This window comes from Oryx dammah, unplaced genomic scaffold (genome assembly GCF_014754425.2).
Source record: "Oryx dammah isolate SB20612 unplaced genomic scaffold, SCBI_Odam_1.1 HiC_scaffold_27, whole genome shotgun sequence".
Classification (NCBI taxonomy): Eukaryota; Metazoa; Chordata; class Mammalia; order Artiodactyla; family Bovidae; genus Oryx; species Oryx dammah.
This window is the reverse complement of record NW_024070211.1, coordinates 73724567-73747171: the sequence shown is the minus strand read 5'-3', so window position 1 is coordinate 73747171 and position 22605 is coordinate 73724567. Positions and strand designations below refer to the sequence as shown.

General features: G+C 37.1%; 1 protein-coding gene across 2 annotated transcripts in view; it reads right to left on the bottom strand.

The window, feature by feature from the left end:
- RAB3GAP1 (RAB3 GTPase activating protein catalytic subunit 1) overlaps positions 1-22605 on the bottom strand; it is a 125323-nt gene that overhangs the window by 49220 nt on the left and 53498 nt on the right. For both annotated transcript variants that reach the window (XM_040228502.1, XM_040228503.1), the window contains exons 6-8: positions 11446-11565; positions 8458-8623; positions 3059-3158 (exon numbers count right to left, since the gene is read on the bottom strand). In XM_040228502.1, coding sequence (XP_040084436.1) covers positions 3059-3158; positions 8458-8623; positions 11446-11565 — 386 coding nt within the window. The remainder of the gene's footprint in view (positions 1-3058; positions 3159-8457; positions 8624-11445; positions 11566-22605) is intronic.

Below are 22605 nucleotides of genomic sequence, written 5' to 3'. Positions count from 1 at the left end.
TTAGCACTAAATATGGTTCAATTACTTGAGTCAGTAAATTTTCTCAAATCAATTCATTCCATTTTTTCAACTAAAGAATGCTTACAACAGAGATCAAAATAACTAGCTTTATTATAAAATGTGAATTAAAGAACTTCAAAATTTATAATAAGCACATGTTTAAAATCAAGGCTTCCATGGTAGCTCAGTGGCAAAGAATCCACCTACCAGTGTGCAGGAGGCACTGGTTTGATCCCTGATCTGGGAAGATCCCACGTGCCACAGAGCAACTAAGCCTGTGCGCCACAACAAGAGCAGGCACCACAAGTAAAAAGTAGCCCTGCCTCGCCACAACTAGAGAAAAATCTGAGCAGCAACCAAGACCCAGCACAGTCAAAAATAATTTCTTAAAAAACTTAGCAAGCTAAAAATTATTACTGGACTATAACTGTATAAAATTTTAATTAAATTAAAAGGTGAAAAGCAACATTGTAGAATCCAAAGATGACGCGACTTGGGAGTTTGACCAGGATTTAAATGTGAACGTTAGCTCTTGGTGACCATGTCACCTTGAGTCAGTTACTTTTGTTTTCTAAGAAAAATAATACTTGTCTCATAGAGTGAAGTGAAGTTAAGTGAAATGAAAGTCACTCAGTCGTGTCCGACTCTTTGCAACCTCATGGACTGTATAGTCCATGGAATTCTCCAGGCCAGAATACTGGAGTGGGTAGCCTTTCTCTTCTCCAGGGAATCTTCCCAACCAAGGGATCAAACCCAGGTCTCCCACATTGCAGGTGGATTCTTTACCAGCTGAGCCACAAGGGAAGCCCAAGAATACTGGAGTGGGTAGCCTCCCTTCTCCAGTGATCTTCCTGACCCAGGAATCGAACCGGGGTCTCCTGCATTGCAGGTGGATTCTTTATCAACTGAGCTATGAGGGAAGCCCCACTTGTCTCATAAGTAAATTAGAATTAAATGAAACAGTACATAAAATGCACAGTGTCTAGCCCATATTATATGTTCAGTCTCTTCCCCTTAAAAGGGAAAATATTAAAAATTTATGTGACTTTCAACCCACTGAGGCAGTTTGATACTCATTTTTAAAAACTTGCAACAGAACATTAACAAAGGCCTTATTGGCGATCAGAATTATAATGTTAAGATTCTGATTCTTGGACTTCTTAGATCATCAACAGACCATACTATCTGGGGATATCATTAAAATCTGACTATTATTAGAATGACTTTTGAAAAAAGGAAAAGGAAGGCTGGAACTGAAACTTCAAAACTAGAAGCCAACCATAAATTGTCTGGTGGGTATTGTTTAAGAACTAAAATTACTAAAACAAACATTTGAGTCTTCTAATATAAATCTCAGTTTAAGCTTTAATTTCCTTCTGCTATAGTTTAGATGCAGTTCTCTTATCGGACATTAAGAATTTCAAATTATTCAGTGGTATTATAAAATAGTAGTAGTACATATAACCACCAAAAGCTAAATGTACTACGTTAATTTTAGCATCATCCTAAAACTATCAATTTACTATTTTCAATCTTATAAAAACCAACCAACCACTTGGAACAAAAATAAACAGTAAAGAATATTATTTTATTATAATGTAATTCTCTCTGAGGGAGGTAGAATGAAAAATGTTTTCAGGCTAATAAAATCCTTTTATGATTTATAAGTTGATACTAAATTTCTTACTAGATATACTTGAATATAATTACACTTATATGTGAGAGAAAACATCCAGGAACCTAAACCTCACTTACTTAGGCTAAATGTACACCAGGCTGAGCTTTCCTAAAACTTAGGTAATGTCTGTTTATATCTGTGTCCCTGGCAGGAACAAATTTATAGGCTAAAAATTAATGACTACTAAATCAATCAGTGGAAATAGTGTCAGACTTTATTTCTGGGGACTCCAAAATCACTGCAGATGGTGACTGCAGCCATGAAATTAAAAGACACTTACTCCTTGGAAGAAAAGTTATGACCAACCTAGACAGCATATTCAAAAGCAGAGACATTACTTTGCCGACTAAGGTCCATCTAGTCAAGGCTATGGATTTTCCTGTGGTCATGTATGGATGTGAGAGTTGGATTGTGAAGAAGGCTGAGCACTGAAGTATTGATGCTTTTGAGCTGTGGTGTTGGAGAAGACTCTTGAGAGTCCCTTAGACTGAAATGAGATCCAACCAGTCCATTCTAAAGGAGATCAGTCCTGGGTGTTCTTTGGAACGACTGATGCTAAAGCTGGAACTCCAATACTTTGGCCACCTCATGCGAAGAGTTGACTCACTAGAAAAGACCCTGATGCTGGGAGGGATTGGGGGCAGGAGGAGAAGGGGATGACAGAGGATGAGATGGCTGGATGGTATCCCTGACTCGACGGACTTGAGTCTGAGTGAACTCTAGGAGTTGGTGATGGACAGGGAGGCCTGGCGTGCTACAGTTCATGGGGTCACAAAGAGTCACACATGACTGAGCGACTGAACTGAACTGAAATGAATCAGTACATCAATGGCTAAGTAGGTAAAATGATTTTCATTAATTTTTATAAAAACACAAGTTAAAGTAAAATATTCTACAGCTCTTCCCAGCATATGTGTATATATACATTTTTTTTTTCTTTTCTGCTTTTCTTATTTAGCCCTCTTCTTCAAACTCTACTCTCTATAAGGTTCTGTGCACGTCTGTTCTCAGCATAGGAGAGAGGTTTCTCTTCTTATATTCTGAGAGCAGACATTTTAATCATTCATTACGTACTAATTTTCAGCACACAATGTTCCACAGCAAGGGAATACTTTATAAATAATAAGGGAATACTTTATAAATAATACTTTTTTCAAAGACAGATTGTCAAGTAGAGAGTAACTGACAATTAGAGTAACTGTCTAGGGTAATTCTAGAGTTGTCTCTAGAAAAACCTACAATTTTCAAGAGAAAAAAAGTGATAAGGGCAATGAAATTAGCAATACTATATACATTAAAAATGAGTTACAAATATTTCAAACACTTGAAACACACTGTTAAATACTTTTAATTTCTGAATATAGTTCTAAATTATCTCACCCGGAGGTTGCTGAGGCCAAAAATACTGCTGCCAATCCTGAAGAACGTAGGTAAACCGTATAGCAATATTAACTGGAGGCAATGGAGTTAAAGGACATCCCTAAGAAGTAAATGCAAAGACAATACCATGAAATGTTAGTACCCTTGTAATACCAGACACAAATTTCAAACTACTGAAATAGATGAATTACTACCTTTATGACATGGGGATTTTCAGGTTATAGTGTTAGATATGGCACACATAAACCGTTCATAAAAAAATGTATGTATGACATTCTAGCCATTAAAAAGGAAAACTAAGTCACTGAAGTTATTAGAGCCAAAGGTGCGGAATTTAAGAAATCATTTTCATAGGGGAAATTCTCACAGCCTAAAACTTCAAGAGATAAATTAATGCCAGAGAACAAATTACATTAAAATAAAGCTGCTTAACTCTTTGACATGAACCATAGCAAGATCCTCCATGACCCATCTCCTAGAGTAATGGAAATAAAAACAAAAATAAACAAAAGGGACCAAATTAAACTTAAAAGCTTTTGTACAATAAAGCAAAGTACAAGCAAGGTGAAAAGACAACCCTCAGAATGGGAGAAAATAATAGCAAAGGACACAACTGACAGAAGATTAATCTCCAAATTATACAAGCAGCTCATGCAGCTCAATACCAGAAAAACAATCCAATCAAAAATTGGGCAGAATATCTAAACAGACATGTCTCCAAAGAAGACATACAGAGGGCCAACAAACACATGAGAAGATGCTCACCATCACACACTATTAGAGAAACACAAATCAAAACTACAATGAGGTATCATCTTACACCAGTCAGAACGGCCATCATCAGAAAGTCTACAAACAATAAATGCTGGAGAGGGTGTGGAGAAAAGGGAACCCTCACGCACCATTGGTAGGAATGTAAATTGATAACAGCCACTATAGAAAACAGTATAGAGATTCCTGAAAAAACTAGGAATAAAACTACTATACGAACCGGCAATCCCACTACTGGGTATATACCCTCAGGAAACCATAACTGAAAAAGACACATGTACCCCAATGTTCACTGCAGTACTATGTACAATAGCTAGGATATGGAGGCAACCTAGATGTCCATCAACAGATGAATGGTACAAAAGTTGTGGTACATATACACAATGGAATATTACTCAGCTATAAAAAGGAGCATATGAGTCAGTTCTAATGAGGTGGATTAATCTAGACCCTATTATACAGAGTGAAGTCAGAAAGACAGATTTTGTATGTTAACGCATATATATGAAATCTAGGAAGATGGTACTGATGATCCTATTTACAGGGCAGCAAAGGAGACAGCCATAAAGAACAGAATTTTGGTCACAGTGGGAGAGGGAGATGGTGGGAAGACTTGAGAGAGTAGTGCTGAAACATATAAATGACCAAATGGACAATAGCTAACCAGTGGGAATTTGCTGTATGATGCAGGAAACCCAAAGCCAGTGATCTGTGACAGTCTAGAGGGGTAGGATGGGGAGGAAGGTGGGAGGAAGGTTTAAGAGGGAGGGGACATGTGTATGCCTGTGGCTGATTCATGTTGATGTACGGCTGAAACCATCACTATATAGTAAAGTAATTATCCTCCAATTAAAAATAATTTTTTTTAAAAAAAGAAATAAACTTTCAAAAAAAAAAAGCTGTTTAAACTACTACCAGGAAGAGATATTACATTTATTAAGTAAAATATTATTTCAAAATATCTTACACAATTTTAATTACACAAATATAATTTCTTACTAGTCTCTTCAGCCATGTTGAATGTAAAAGAAAAAATGTGAATCATTTTTTAAATAAAGTAAAACTGCTATAAAATGTAAAACTAGGTTTAAGATGTCTTTTTCCCTTTGAAATGAAAATAAACTCAAAGCCAGTCTTGAATATTTTACTAAAATGTTAGACTGTGACAAATGGTCACTCATGCAAAATAGTTTATATTAATGAATCAGAAAATTAAGATCTATCTTTACACTCATTAATAATAATAAAAATTAATCATATCCAAACATCTCATGATCTCAGCTTCCCTTAATAATGGTTAAGCTATATTAATGTGGAATAGGAATTAAATATGTATAGGCATGACCTAGTGAGCTTGTGAAAATGTAGATTCAACAATATCCTGCATATCTACCCAGTTTCCAGGTGTTTCTGATACTGCTGGTCAGAAGAAATAACATAGACCCTTTAGCTCAGCATCAGTAGCTATAAATGTCATTAGTAACTTTAACTGAACACAAACTCAATCTCAAGATAGCTGCAAAAAAAAGAGAGCTAATTCAGTTTTGGGCTGCTGTGTCCTATAGAAGCAAGGTAAGATTCTATCTAGCTGGTCAGAAATAATTAGTTTTTACTTAGGTTTAGTTACCAAATGAGCATTCACCAGTAATTCTAGACCAGTAATGATCTAGAAACCATAATGAGGTCACTTTGACACATAACCTCTGCTCCAGTCACATAGCAATGTTGGCAAATACAGAAAGAGATGACCAAAAAGAAACAGCCAGGATCAAACATGACTTAATTATCTTCATGGACCCTAGAAAAGGTATAGAAAAGGTACAGAAAACTAAAAGTATTAAGTGGGACCCAAGACACATGCTTGCTAAGTTCCAGATGACAGCCAGGATTATGGACTGCATTAAATGGATCCAAAAGTACTCAGCCCAGACTGAGGGTACTACAAGACTCTCTGCTTAAGGCAGACATATGGACAGAGTACTCTAGCTTGGGGCAGTGGCTGTGCTGGAAGGTATCAGGCTAGAAAAATTTGTGTGATCTGGGGAAAAACCCAGTCCTATGATCCAAGCATCCAGGCTTCCCTGGTGGCTCAGGGGTTAAAGCGTCTGCCTGCAATGTGGAAGGCCTGGGTTCGATCCCTGGGTCGGGAAGATCCCTTGGAGAAGGAAATGACAATCCACTCCAGTATTCCAGCCTCGAGAATCCCATGGACGTAGGAACCTGGTGGGCTACCGTCCACGGGGTCGCAAAGAGTCGGACACGATTAAGCGACTTCACTCACTCACTCACTCATGATCCAAGCAAGCAATTCAATGATTCCAAGACTCCATGTGCAATACCACAATATCAACACTGAGCAAGAGGCTTCAAACACCATTTTAAGACAGGCTTCTGAAATAGTCTACAGATAAGAAGCAATCACAAAATTATAAAACCACTAGAGAAGATAGGAAAGTTTAAAACTACAAAAAGATGACATTAAAAATGAGCCTGCAAACAAAATTTCCCCAGAACATGAAGAAATAAATACAGTTCTAAGAAAGATAAATATCCAAATCAGAATATAAAACCACGAAACATAAAGAACATCTGATAGAATGAAGAATGTCTAAATTGAAAAAGCAAACGCTATGGTATGAGAGCGCTTTCAAGCATTTAAAAGATTGTGGCAAAAGAGGATTTAAATTTAAACTTTATGTGACTCCAAGGACAACCACCCTCTGCTGCCACTCTGCCAAGGAAGCCTTTTCAAAATATTAGATTCATGTGAAAATGAAATAAATTGTCACTGTGGGGCTAAAGTGCCTTGGAACACTTCCAGTAGATTCAAAGGGTAATATTTATAAAGATAGATTTATAAAGACAGTATAAGAGAGTTGCATATTAAGTAGTTTTATGTAATACCAATAAAGTACCCAAAACAGGTCTCAATTATTTTAAGTTCAACTCTTACCAAATCAACTTTCGTATTTAGACCAGTGAGGTTTGTAAAAGTTCTGAAAGATGATGTAATAAACTGATTAGGAACATTTTTTTTTTTAACAGTCATATTCTAAATCAGGCTTCACAAATCAGCGTGGTCCCTAGTTTCAGGAAGAAGCTGAGTTACATAGAGGAGTAAAAGATCCATGAAAATAACTTTCACTAATGTTTTTAAAAAGAGCAATAAAACATTAATATTTGCATCTGACTAGAATTTTATCTAAAATAATTAAACATAATTGAAGATTTGGTGAGCACAAAGGAACGGGTAGAAATAACACATATTTGTCTTTTTCAAAAATTTCTCAAAGCAGCACATGAAGAATTAAGTAGTGTTTAAGACAGCATTCAAGGCCCAGAAAAGTTTTGGGGGAAAAGTTGCATATAGACAGGGAACTTTCTAAAAGACATACTTCTATCATTTGTTTAATAGAGATAATCACAAGAAACAGCTAACAATAGTTATTTTGAGGAAAAGGACTAAGGATATAAAGAAGTTTTTACCTCTTTAATTTCTTAACCTGGTACATGTACTTTTTAAAAATATCAAATAGATTCATCTTTGTAGTGATAATCCTAGCACCATGCTATTTACAGCCTCAACACTGAAAACATACGTTTAAGATGTTCTAATCCTAAATATCTTTCTACAAATAATATATGTTTAAAAAAAGAAATTTCAGCATTTTCTTATTTTTTTAATTTTCAAAATTTGTAAACCTTCAGAAAGGTTGCAAAGCTAGCATAATGGATACCCACATGATCTTTTTGACTGAAACTTCTGAAATTAAATTGCAAGCATCATGGCAACTCACCTCTAAATACTTCATTCAGCATGTGATTCCTATGAACAAGGATATTATCCTATGCAACCATAACATAATTATCACACTCAAGAATTTTAACACTGATATTATTTTCTAATATATAGTCCACATTAAAACTGTCCCACTGTCCCAATTGTGTCCTTTATGGCTACTTTGCTGTGATCACACACTGCCTTTAGTTGTTACATCACTTTAGTCTCTTATAAGCTAAATAGCTCCCAGCCTTTGTATTGCCTATCATGAAACTGCTATTTTTAAAGAGTCTAGGACAGCTACTTTGTAAGAGTAGCACAGGCAAGTCCTCCATATCTCTGTTATAGTGTTTTTAGAGAAAAATAAAGATGTACTGAGCACATCCAAGTTAGCCCTGCTGCCCTCAGCCATAGCATTATAAGCCAGATTAATTTTAAACATCAAATAGACCCTTGGGGGGAAAAATAGCAATTCAGAACCCAAAGAGTTCACATCTCAGTTGCTCAGAGTCCCCAGCAAGCAGCTACATAAAGGCCCACTCACACGGGGGAGGGTTGGCAATATTACTGTTAGAGGAAAAAGGAATATAAAGAGTTAACACAGTATCTAAATGTTAACCAACCAAACAACCAAAACTAGAGTACAAACTAGTTTTTAGTGTGTACACTGAAAATTAATTGGATATTTGTTTCTTTAGATACACACAGTAATTTTATAATCAATTACATCTTTCTTCTAAGTAATTATATTATCAATATTAGAAATATTTCTATGAAATCAATAAAATTACTAAATTACTACTTTAATCTGGATCCCAGGTAAGACAAAGTATCAATGCCAACTCACAATCTTTGATTTGAAGATATCCAGCAGACCTGATAAATGAGTATACTGATTTGGCACTTTTCGAAGATGAACCATTTCAAAATCAGTTCGGACACCAGGACCCTGACATTCACCCACATACATTCTTCGCCATTTGTGATGAATTTGCACAAATAGTGGCACCTGGCTGTAGGATATAATTAACAAGAATAGACTTTAAGTTCATTAAACATTGAATAGCTTCTAAATCTCGATTTACAGTATAACATTATTTTAATCTCAAATATCTAAAGAAATAAACAAGGAACATTCCACAGACATATTTATAACAAAGGCATTATTACTTTCTTTTCTCCTTACACTAATAAACTGAAGAAATTATCAAGTGGCACTGTACAGTCAGAAAATTATTTTTAAATGGCTGAAAAATCATTAAAAAAAGGCAGAATAAAAATTTTCTTGAATAAAAGTGATCCTACCTACTAGGATTTTCAAGGTCATATAAAACTTGATTCACAGGTATTAAACAATACAAATTAAACCTACATTAGTGGTGAATTATATTTTACTTAATCATTTGAAGATACAGTTGTTCCTCCTTATTCAAAGATTTCCATATCTGCAAATTAGCCTACTCACTAAAATCTATCTTAACTTCAAAAATCAATACTTGTAGCACTTTCAGTCATTTGAAAACATCTGCAGAGAAACAAAAACTTCAAGTTACCTGAATGCATAGTCCTAGTTGAGGCTGAACAAGGTGATGTTCTGTTATCAAGTTTTTAGATTTTTTTTGTATTTTTAAAATTATTTTTAATTGGAGGATAATTGCTTTACAGTGTTGTGTTGGTTTCTGCTATACATCAACATGAATCAGCCATAGGTATACATATGTCCCTTCCCTCCCATCTCCCACCTCATCTCACCCCTCTAGGTTGTTACAGTGCCCTGGGTTGAGCTCCCTGAGCCACACAACAAATTCCCACTGGCTATCTATTTCACATATGGTATATGCTTCAGTTCCCACTGGCTATCTATTTCACATATGGTATATGCTTCAGTTCCCACTGGCTATCTATTTCACATATGGTATATGCTTCAGTGCTACTCTCTCAATGGTCCCACCTTCCCTCTCAATGGGTCTGTACGTCTGTTCTCTATGTCTGCATCCCCATTGCTGCCCTACAAATAGGTTCACCAGTTCCATCTTTCTAGATGCCATATATATGTTAATGTACAATACTTATTTGTTCTTCTCTTTCTGACTTACTTCACTCTGTAAACAGGCTCTAGGTTCATCCACCTCACTAGAACTGACTCAAATTCATTCCTTTTCATGGCTGAGTAATATTCCACTGTGTTTAGGTACCACAATTTCTTTATTCATTCATCTCTTGATGGATATCTAGGTTGCTTCCATGTTCTGATTTTGCATCAAAATTTAAATAGATTAAACATTTGGAAGCAAAATACAAAAACAGTACAATTTATTCATTTTAAATATTCATGTAATATTTCAGTAAGTTTCCCTTTAGATATGTTTTCCCTAAAGAATTTGTTGTGTTCAGTTCAGTTCAGTCGTTCAGTCATGTCTGACTCTTTGCAACCCCAGGAATCAGAGCATGCTAGGCCTCCCTGTCCATCACCAACTCCTGGAGTTCACTCAGACTCACGTCCATCGAGTCAGGGATGCCATCCAGCCATCGCATCCTCTGTCATCCCCTTCTCCTCCTGCCCCCAATTCCTCCCAGCATCTAGGTCTTTTCCAATGAGTCAACTCTTCGCATGAGGTGGCCAAAGTACTAGAGTTTCAGCTTCAGCATCATTCCCCCCAAAGAAATCCCAAGGCTGATCTCCTTCAGAATGGACTGGCTGGATCTCCTTGCAGTCCAAGGGACTCTCAAGAGTCTTCTCCAACACCACAGTTCAAAAGCATCAATTCTTCGGCGTTCAGCTTTCTTCACAGTCCAACTCTCACATCCATACATGACCATAGGAAAAACCATAGCCTTGACTAGATGGACCTTCGTTGGCAAAGTAATGTCTCTGCTTTTGAATATGCTATCTAGGTTGGTCATAACTTTCCTTCCAAGGAGTCAGCGTCTTTTAATTTCATGGCTGCAGTCACCATCTGCAGTGATTTGGGAGCCCAAGAAAATAAAGTCTGACACTGTTTCCACTGTTTCCCCATCTATTTCCCATGAAGTGATGGGACCAGATGCCATGATCTTTGTTTTCTGAATGTTGAGCTTTAAGCCAACTTTTTCACTCTCCATTTTCACTTTCATCAAGAGGCTTTTTAATTCCTCTTCACTTTCTTCCATAAGTGTGGTGTGCATATGCATATCTGAGGTTATTGATATTTCTTGTGGCAATCTTGATTCCAGCTTGTGCTTCTTCCAGCCAAGCGTTTCTCATGATGTACTCTGCATATAAGTTAAATAAACAGGGTGACAATATACAGCCTCGACGTACTCCTTTTCCTATTTGGAACCAGTCTGTTGTTCCATGTGCAGTTCTAACTGTTGCTTCCTGACCTGCATACAGGTTTCTCAAGAGGCAGGTCAGGTGGTCTGGTATTCCCATCTCTTTCAGAATTTTCCACAGTTTATTGTGATCCACACAGTCAAAGGCTTTGGCATAGTCAATAAAGCAGAAATAGATGTTTTTCTGGTACTCTCTTGCTTTTTTGATGATCCAACAGATGTTGGCAATTTGATCTCTGAAAGTTCACGGTTCACGTACTGCTGAAGCCTGGCTTGGAGAATTTTGAGCATTACTTTACTAGCGTGTGAGATGAGTGCAATTGTGTGGTAGTTTGAGCATTCTTTGGCATTGCCTTTCTTTGGGATTGGAATGAAAACTGACCTTGGTCCTTACATATAATATTCCAATATAATAATGTACAAATACTAATCCTGTATTAATCAAAAACCTAACATTTAGTAAGCAGTTTCCTTCATAGATTTTATTTTAAAATTGTCTAGGTGTTTTGAAATGTCCACCTACCAGCCAGTGTTTCCCAAAGCAATAGACACAGAGCTCAGAAGAAGATTGCACTTAGATTCACTGAGGACAGCATCATTGTTTGCAGCAGGTGCTATCACCACAAACTCTCGGAGTCCATACCTTAAAAAAGAAAAAAGAAAAAAGAATCACTGCCATTAAACAGGCAAAAATGTCAGAACACAAAAATCTATTATTTGGGAAACATGAAAAATATTTCCCTTAAAAGAAAGTTAGGTTTGAACCACAGGTCTTCATTTCTTTCCTTCTTAAATGGCAACTGAACCTACAACAACCTGAATTTCCTTCATTTGGCACAAAATTCACATCATTCCTCTACTATTTTCTCTCCATTCTTTACAAATTACCAGCAATTTGCTGAAATTACAAAGAAAAAAAATTAAATAACCAGTTTTGTCTTAAAAGTTAGGTTTCAAAAATAAAACATGAAAGCCAGCACTGACTTCTTGTATTAATTAGCTGATAATATTAAGTCCACTAATGCGGAGAGTTAACGTTTAATGGATTCCCTAAATGTCAGGAAAATAACTATCAATCATACTTGTGCTATCTAAGAAAGAACATAATTTACTGTCATTTAGTCGCTAAGTCGTATCTTTTTTTTTTTGGTGACCCCATGGACTGTAGCCTGCTGGCTCCTCTGTCCATGGTATTTCCCAGGTAAGAATACTGGAGTGGACTGCCATTTAATTCTCCAGGTTTACTCTAGTACCATAACTAAAGAATTATTATATTCTTTCACTCAATAACACATATTAGATAGGAATCACAAAATTATCAGAAAATGGCTTACTCTTGGTATCTTACAATAATGGAAAGTTCTCATTTAGTTGACAAGTCCATTAAAAACCACAAATCGGCAGCCAAAATTTACAAAAACATTAAGTGCAAACTGGTAATCTTGCCTCCTGAAAATTCCTATCCTATTCACTCCCTGTTGTGCTTTTATTTAACAATATTTTTAATATAAATTTATAAAAGGCATTACTCATTTGCCTATTTTAACTCTACAGAAACAGTTATGAATACTTCTTTCTACGAACAGTCTCAAGAAATTCCCCAAAACAGCAGGAAAAACGATTTAAATTTTTTTTAATCCAATCATAGTCTGTTTACTGTTTAGATAACAAAAGTTTATTTCATCTTCTCACCTCTTCTCCACCCTCCTACCCCCAAAATCAAAATTAGTTATGTAGAAGTAGCATCAAATACTGCAAAGAACCCAGAGCTGTGAATTTTAGGCTCTAAATCTATTTACATACAGTTTTTTTCTTTCTTTTCTTAATATCCTTGGAAGAAAGAAAACAAAAGCACTTATTTGCCTTGGTATCCCCAGGAACTAGAGTGAACCGCTGTCAATAGTTCTTGGTCATTCTTCCAAAACCATTCCATCTGTCCATTGACCCATCTTATCCTCAAAAAAGATTAGATTAATATACTTCCTGTACCGTCTTTTCAAAGGTTCATCTCCCCTACTGGTCAGCACTTTGTTTCCAGTTTTATGCTACTGCAACAATACTGCAACAATTTCTATAGGGTATAACTGTGGGACAAATTCTTAGAAGTTGCTGGTTAAAAGAACATCTTGAACATCTTTAACATTGATAACTGTTGCCAAGCTACCTCCTCCCACTCCATACACATAAAATTGTGCCAGTGTATATTCCTGTTCACAAGAAATAAACCAAAGTGAACTGCTTCCTATTTATCTGCAATAAAAGTCAATCCTCAGTGTATTTGTTTCCACTACCTGGAATGTTTTCCCTACTCAACAGTCATCATGGAACATCAATAGATTCTTTTATTTTTTTGAAGATTTATCTCAAATACCACCCCATTACCTCTGTTAAATATGCTCTCTTCTTTTATTTCAAATGTATTTTCCCTACTGCTATTATCTTTAAAAGATCAATGCATACATGTGGTCAACAGCTACATGAAAAGATGCTAAACATCGCTCAGTCGTGTCAGACTCTTAGCAACCCCATGGACTGCAGCCTACCAGGCTCTTCTGTCCATGGGATTTTCTAGGCAAGAGTACTAGAGTGGGTTGCGATTTCCTTCTCCATAGAACTTCGCGGCCCAGGGATCAAACCCAGGTCTCCCACACTGTAGACAGACGCCTTACCGTCTGAGCCACCAGGGAAGTCCTCACTAACCATTAGGGAAATACAAATCAAAACAACAATGACATATAACCTTATATCTTTTAGAGTGATTATCATCAAAAAGAAAAGAAAAACTACTGGCAAGAATGCAGGAAAAAAATGGAACCCTCAAACACTGTTGGTGGGGATACAGACTGGTGCAGCCAGTAGGAAAAACCGTATGAAAGTGTCTTCAAAAAATTTTTAAATGGAACTACCTTATGACCCAGTAATTCTATTTCTGGGTATTTATCCAAAGAAAATGAAAACACTAATTCAAAAAGTTATGTGCCCCCATGAACACTGTAACACCACTTACAAAAGCCAAGATATGGAAACAACTTAAGTATCCATTAATGGGTGAATGAATGAAGAAAATGTGGTGTATGTATATGCAGGACAGAGGAGCCTGGTGGGCTACAATCCACAGGGTCACACAGTCAGACACGACTGAAGCGACTAAGCACACACACACACACACACACACACACACACACACACCAGATTATTATTCTGTCATAGAAAAAACTGAAACCTTACCACGTGCAACAACATGCACGGACGTGAGGACATTATGCTAAGTGAAACAAGTCAGAGAAAGACGAAATAACATAGGATCTCACTTACATATGAAATAAAAATGAACAAACAAACAAAAACGCACCAAGCTCCTAGACACAGACAACAGATTGGTGGCTGCCAGAGGTGGTGTGTGAGAGGTGGCAGAAATGGTGGAGAGACCAAAAGATATAAATCTCGTTATGAAGGAAGTAAATTATGGGGATGTAATGTACAGCATGGTGACTATAGTTAATAATACTGTACTGTGCATCTGAAAGTTGCTAAGAGAATAAATCTTAAAAATCTTAAAAGTTCTCATCACAAAAAAAATTCTGTAACTATGTATGTGGATGAATATTAACAGGACTTATGAACCTACCTACCACACCCTCTGCTCACAAAAGAGTTCATAAATTTACATTTGGACATAAATGTCTGCTAAAATTAATGTCTATCATTTCTATGACTGGTTTTTTAAATAAATAGCAATTAATCAAGGGACTAAATTTCTAATGAGGGACTAAATTTCTAAATTAGCCATTAGAAGGTGTTTAAAGGATACGTATAAAAGTAGGCAGAGAGAAGCAGCCAATAAGTCACATCATTAAGATTCCCTCCATAGCTCAGTTGGTAAAGATTCTGCCTGCAATGCAGGAGACACAGGTTCAATTCCTGGGTGGGAAATATCCCCTGGAGAAGGAAATGGCAACCCACTCCAGTATTCCTGCCTGGAGAATCCCATGAACAGAGAAGCCTGGCAGGCTATAGTCTATGGGGTCACAAGAGTCGGACATGACTAAACCACCACCTTGCCTGAACTATAAAACTTGATCATGAAACTGTAAGCAAGTCCCTGTGTCCCTGTCTTTTGAAGAAAGAGGCTTTTATTTTCATCTCCCAGACTTCCCCCTGGGTCTCTAAAGGCTGGTTCGAGCATAATTATCAGGATCTGTGAACAAGTAGAAACCAAGAAAAGATGTCGGGTTGGGAAACATAACAATTCAGATTATAAATCAACCACATAGAGTCATCAAACTCCCAGTTCCTTGAAAAATATAAAGGTCTGACACACATTCCTAAGTTGTTTTTACAAAAACCAGACCCCACCAGATGAAAACTGGTGACTGCAAACACGAAGCCCCCAAACTGATTGGAGCCAGAAAACTGATGATGTGCAAGACTTTACCTTGATGCCGACCAACCCAAGAGCTGCGCACAAGCTGATCATGGACCATGCGGCCCTCTCCCTCACAGTGCCCTTGAAAACCCTTCCCTGAAAGCTATCACGAAGCTGGGTCTTTTGATCATGAGTTTCCCATTCTCTGTGTTTGGTGACCTGCAATAACACTGTACTTTCCTTCACCACAACTCAGTATCAGTAAATTGGCTTTGCTGTGCTGACCCACATCCAGATTCATTAACATCATACTTTTAAGACTAGTTTTACAAAATACTTTTTAAAAAGTTAAACAGGGTTAATGCTAACCTGGCAGATGTTTGATATAAAAACTGAAACTAGGAGATAACAAAATAGAAATAGATTGATAAACTTGAACCATCAAAACTCAGCATTTGACATAAATGTTCTATTTTTTTAAGTTTGATTAATCATATATTAGGTTTTTCTCATTCTGACAATCTTTATTCATTGTCTATGTATAGTATAAATATTTTGCATTATACTTCAAATTTGGGGGGTCTGCTTTATTAACTTTCAGTTCAGTTCAGTCACTCAGTTGTGTCCAATTCTTTGCAACCCCATGAACTGCAGCACACCAGGCCTCCCTGTCCATCACCAACTGTCAGAGTCTACTCAAATCCATGTCCGTTGAGTCGCTGATGCCATCCAACCATCTCATCCTCTGTTGTCCCCTTCTCCTCCTACCCTCAATCTTTCCCAACATCAGGGTCTTTAGTTCAACTTAAAAAAGGAAATACTTATAGCTGAAAACTTATGTGTATGTTATTCTTCAGTTGCTAAGAAGCTTCATGATTAATCTGTATCCCTGAAAGTAAGAATTTTTAACAATTATAACTTCAAAATTCTATTTAAAAAATATGAGATTATGAAATCTTTTGAGATGCCTACTTCACATTAGACTCCAAATTCATAGACACTATCTCATCTTTTGCCATTCTCAACCCTCAGCTTACCCCAAGGCTTCCCAAGCTATTTGCAGGCTTCAAGTTCAGTTAGGCATCATCACCTCTACTAACGCTCTTCTTCTGCCTTGAAGATCGGTTTACTTAAACTCACCTGGCTTATTCTCACTTGCCTACAGGATTCAGGTGAGGTATCACCTCTCCTGGAAACATTTCCCTGACTTGATCTACCTGGAAAGGCAGTAGCTCCTATGAGTTTGCCTCAAGCTCTGTGCTGCCCCCCATGAAAGCACTTAGCAGTGCTGCCATCTGTTCCCTTATCTCTAAACCCCCTTCTAATCCAAAAGCTATCTGAGACAAAGACCACAGTTTATCCTTGATAGCCCAGTATCTGACTCACAGTAAATGTTTTAAAAGAACATTTGTTAAATAAAAGAAAACACATAGTTTTAATATGCCTAATTTTCAAATAATTCTCAAAAGTTTGGTTGTTACCCTTCTAATCTTAAGAAAAATCAAATGAAAAAATATGGAAGTGATACAGCAAATTGATATGATGTAGGTCCCCTTCCACCCCAAAACACCTGATAAGATATGATAATGTTTTTGAAATACATAGCTGAACTTGAGATAAAAAAAGGAGATTCCTGAGTCACAAAAACAAAGAGGGAACTTAAAGGCAAAAATAAGCATGTAAAGGTGACCGAAGAAAACCAGGGGATTATCAACTCTGGGTAGACACCATAACAGCTAGTGACTAGGGATCAGGATCTTACAGAATAAACCATTTAGATGCTAAAAGCCTATTAGTATGACTTACAGGGCAAAATGACTATGCTTTGATAGACTACACAGACTGAGAATGACAGAAGAAAAGTCTGTTTATGTCTGAGACTACCACATATTTAGCTTAGCGATGGCAATGTGAATTATACCACTCTGAGATGATAAGGTATAAACCAGTCCAGCAGAAGTGGTCTTTGGTATGTATACAAGTTAGGCTGTGTCCAAGAATGCCCTAGTCTCATAAATATAAAAGTCTAGGTTTGGAAACTATACTTCTGCAAGTGTGATGTCATTCAGATATTAGCATCCCCTGCTTATGAGGCACTGAGAGTAAAAAGCCACATATTTTTTCTGATGTTGTTGCCAATCTCTCTACCAGGTAACCTAAGAGCACATCAATTTCCTTCTGTATCCTTTATATTTAATCAAGTATTGTCTGTGTATGGACTTTCCATCAATCCAAATCAGTACAGAGGTTGTAACATTTTGAATGGCCCCTCAGGGACATGGGCGTACATGAGACAAGGAAGTGGACCGAAGACTTCTGCTTAACGCCTGGACCTTAGAAGGGACTGCCACCTCAGTAAAACTCCTCCAGGCCCAGGTGGTTTCCATGACAAATTCTACCAAACACTGAAAGAAAGCAACATCAATTTTACACAATTTCTTTCAAAAAACGGAAGAGAACAAAATACTTCCCAACTGATGTTATGAGGCCAGCGTTTCTCTGATATCAAAACCAAAATGTAAGAAAACTGTAGGCCAGTATTTCTCATTAACACAGATACCAAAATCCTCAACAGGGGCTCACCTGGTGATTCAGATGGTAAAGAATCTGCCCGCAGTGCAGGAGACCCAGATTCACTCCCTCGGTTGGGGAGATCCCCTGCAGTAAGACATGGCAACCCACTCCCGTATTCTTGCCTGGAGAATTCCATGCACAGAGGAGCCTAGCAGGCTACAGTCCACAGGGGTCGCAAAGAGTTGGACATGACTGAGTTTGACTACTACTACTACTACTACTACTAAAATCCTTAACAAAATATTAGCATATCAAATCCAGCTACAGAAGTAAAAATTATGGTAATCAATGCAAGTTAAACCACAAAGTAGTAGAAGTAGAGTTCATCCTGGCAGTGCAAAGCTAATTAGCTATCTAAAAATCAATCCATGTAATCACCATATTAAAAAACTAAAGAAACAAAAGATCATATCAATTTAAGTAGAAAACACATTTCACAAAATTCAATATCCATTCATATAAAAGCTGCCAGCAAACTAGAAAAGAATTTTCCCAACCTAGTAAAGCATATCAATGAAGAAACTATACCTGACATCAAATTTCATGGTAAAAGACTAAACAAGATTAGGATCAAGACAAAGCTGTCCACTCTCACCAATCATATTCAGTATTTTACTGGAGCCTTAGCCAATTTAAAAAGGCAAGAGAAAAAACAGAACCAGATATTGGGAAGGAAGTAAAACTATGCCTATTCATATGACTATAAAAAGACACCACAAAACTCTTCCTAGAGCTAATAACTGAATTTAGTATGGTCACAGGATACAACCTCAAGCCACAAAAATCAGTCACATTCCTACATACTAGGAACAAAGCACTGGATATGAAAAAATTTTAAACAATACCATTACAATAGCTCATTTAAACAAGCAATAATTAGATATACACCTAGTAAAAAATATACAGGATCTATATGCTGAAATCGAAGATGACCTAAATAACTGGAGACCAATTGTGACCATAAAGTGGAAGACCCAGCATATAAACATATCAATTCTCCACCAAAATAATCTACAAACTCTAGGCAATTCCAGTCAAAATCCCAAAGAGATTTTTTGTAGATATATACCAATCCTAAAATGTAAACAGAAAAGCAAAGGAGCTAGAATAGCCAAAACAAATTTGAAAAACATTTTTGAAAAGGAAAGGGACTATTTCATGTAAACACTTATAAAACCAAGAGCATGCAGAAACAAACCCACACAAATGTGGCCAGTGATCTTTGATAAAGTTGTATAAGTAAGTCTATGAAGAAAGGAAACTCTTCAACAAATACTGTTAGGACAACTAAACACCCACAAGCAAGAAAAGAATATTATACAAAAATCAACTTAAAATGGGTAAAAGCTCTAAATAGAAAATGTAAAACTTTTAGAATAAAACAAAGAATTGGCCATGTAATCAAAGTTAATGTCACTAGTGACTAAATCATGATAATAATATGACCTTCACCTTTATGATCTTTCCAAAGTAATAACCCAAATGTAACCATAAAATTTTTTTTACTTCAAAAAATATTTTAATGGATACATGTTAAAATTGAGCTCCTTTGCCGTTTTCCTCAAACTACCACAATATTGTTAATTGGCTATACCCCAATATGGAGAAGGCAATGGCACCCCACTCCAGTACTCTTGCCTGGAAAATCCCATGGACGGAGGAGCCTGGTGGGCTGCAGTCCATGGGGTAGCTAAGAGTCAGACACGACTGAGCGACTTCACTTTCACGTTTCACTTTCATGCACTGGAGAAGGAAATGGCAACCCACTCCAGTGTTCTTCCCTGGAGAATCCCAGGGAAGGCGGAGCCTGGTGGGCTGCCATCTATGGGGTCGCACAGAGTCAGACACGACTGAAGTGCCTTAGCAGCAATACAAAATAAAAAGTTTAGAAAAAAAAAATTTTTTTTTTAATTTTTAAATCTCTCAAACTGAATGAAATTCTACGAAATTCCTGACTAGCACCCCTCAAAGCTCCAAGTGATAAAAGATGAGGAAAGACTGAGAAATTGTCACAAGAATGTAGACTGAACAATCTAAGGTGATATGATAACTAAATGCAATGCAGTATCCCAGACTAGATCTTTGAATAGAAAATGGATGTTAGTGGAAAAACTAGTTAAATAAAATTTGACTAAGTACCTGGCATGCTGTAGTCCATGGAGTAGCAAAGAGTCAGACATGACTTAGAGACTGAACAACAACAATGTACTAATGTTTTAACTAATGTACCAATGTTGGCTTTTCAATTTTGACACACATATCCTGGTAATATAAACTAACAACAGGGAAGATTGAGAGAAGGATATCATGGAAGAGTCTGTAACTATCTCTATAACTTTTCTATAAACTGAAAATAAACCACAAATTTTTTAAAATTTATATATGTATATTTTTAATTAGGAGAAAACTTTCTGACCTCATGCAAGTGTTCCTCAGACATGGCACCAAAAGCATTATTCATAATGTAAAAAACTGATAAACCAAACTGTATCAAATTTTAAAAACTTTATTCTGGAAAAGACACTAGGAAGAGGATGAAAAGATAAACTACTGTCTAGAGAAAATACTTGCATTTAGAATATATTAAAAAAATTCTCCAAATACAACAATAAGAAAACAACTCAGTTAAAGTGGGCAAAAGACTTGCAGACATTTCACCATAGAGTATATTCACGGCAAATAAACACATGAAAGATATTCAAAATTAAAATCAGGATGAGATATTCTCATCTAACAACACATCTATTAGAATAGCTAAAACTAAAAAAACTGACACGAAGTGCTATTGTGGATACAGAGCAGCTGAAACTCTCATACCTTGTTAGTGGGAATGCAAAATGGTACATCACTTTGGAAATCAGTTTGGCTGTTTCATATAAAGTTAAATATACACTTAGCATGTGACTGGGCTTCCTTGTGACTTAATCACACCCTAGGTACTTACCCAAGTAATCTAAAAATATATTTTCATATAAAAGATCTACACAAAAATATTTACAGCAGTTCTACTCATAAATGTCCAATCCAAGAAATAAATCTATTATCCCTCAACAGGGGAATGAGTAAACAAACTATGGTTTTCATTGATATAAAATTACTTCAAATGGTCTCAAAAGTATTATGCTGAGTGAAAGAAGACAGTCTCCTATGGCTACTATTTGATTCCTTCTCTATGAAACTCCTGAAAGGCCAAAACTTACAGTGATTAAGAACATGTTCAGTTCAGTTCAGTTCAGTCGCTCAGTCATGTCCGACTGTTTGTAACCCCATGAATCGCAGCACGCCAGGCCTCTCTGTCCATCACCAACTCCTGGAGTTCACTCAGACTCACGTCCATCGAGTCAGGGATGCCATCCAGCCATCTCATCCTCTGTTGTCCCCTTCTCCTCCTGCCCCCAATCCCTCCCAGCATCAGAGTCTTTTCCAATGAGTCAACTCTTCACATGAGGTGGCCAAAGTACTGGAGTTTCAGCTTCAGCATCATTCCTTCCAAAGAAATCCCAGGGTTGATCTCCTTCAGAATGGATTGGTTGGATCTCCTTGCAGTCCAAGGGACTCTCAAGAGTCTTCTCCAACACCATAGTTCAAAAGCATCAATTCTTCAGCGCTCAACCTTCTTCACAGTCCAACTCTCACATCCATACATGACCACTGGAAAAACCATAGCCTTGACTAGACGGACCTTAGTCGGCAAAGTAATGTCCCTGCTTTTGAATATGCTGTCTAGGTTGGTCCTAACTTTCCTTCCAAGGAGTAAGCGTCTTTTAATTTCATGGCTGCAGTCACCATCTGCAGTGATTTTGGAGCCCCATAAAATAAAGTCTGACACTGTTTCCACTGTTTCCCCATCTATTTGCCATGAAGTGATGGGACCAGATGCCATGATCTTTGTTTTCTGAATGTTGAGCTTTAAGCCAACTTTTTCACTCTCCTCTTCCACTTTCATCAAGAGGCTTTTTAGTTCCTCTTCACTTTCTACCATAAGGGTGGTGTCATCTGCATATCTGAGGTTATTGATATTTCTCCCAGCAATCTTGATTCCAGCCTGTGTTTCTTCCAGTCCAGTGTTTCTCATGATGTACTGTGCATAGAAGTTAAATAAGCAGGGTGACAATATACAGCCTTGACATACTCCTTTTCCTATTTGGAACCAGTCTGTTGTTCCATGTCCAGTTCTAACTGCTGCTTCCTGACCTGCATACAAGTTTCTCAAGAGGCAGGTCAGGTGGTCTGGTATTCTCATCTCTTTCAGAATTTTCCACAGTTTATTGTGATCCACACAGTCAAAGGCTTTGGCATAGTCAATAAAGCAGAAATAGATGTTTTTCTGGAACTCTCTTGCTTTTTCCATGATCCAGTGGATGTTGGCAATTTGATCTCTGGTTCCTCTGCCTTTTCTAAAACCAGCTTGAACATCAGGAAGTTCACGGTTCACGTATTGCTGAAGCCTGGCTTGGAGAATTTTGAGCATTACTTTACTAGCATGTGAGATGAGTGAAACTGTACGGTAGTTTGAGCATTCTTTGGCATTACCTTTCTTTGGGATTGGTATTCCAGTTCTGTGGCCACTGCTGAGTTTTCCAAATTTGCTGGCATATTGAGTGCAGCACTTTCACAGCATCATCTTTCAGGATTTGAAACAGCTCAACTGGCATTCCATCACCTCTACTAGCTTTGTTCATAGTGATGCTTTCCAAGGCCCACTTGACTTCACATTCCAGGATGTCTGGCTCTAGATTAGTG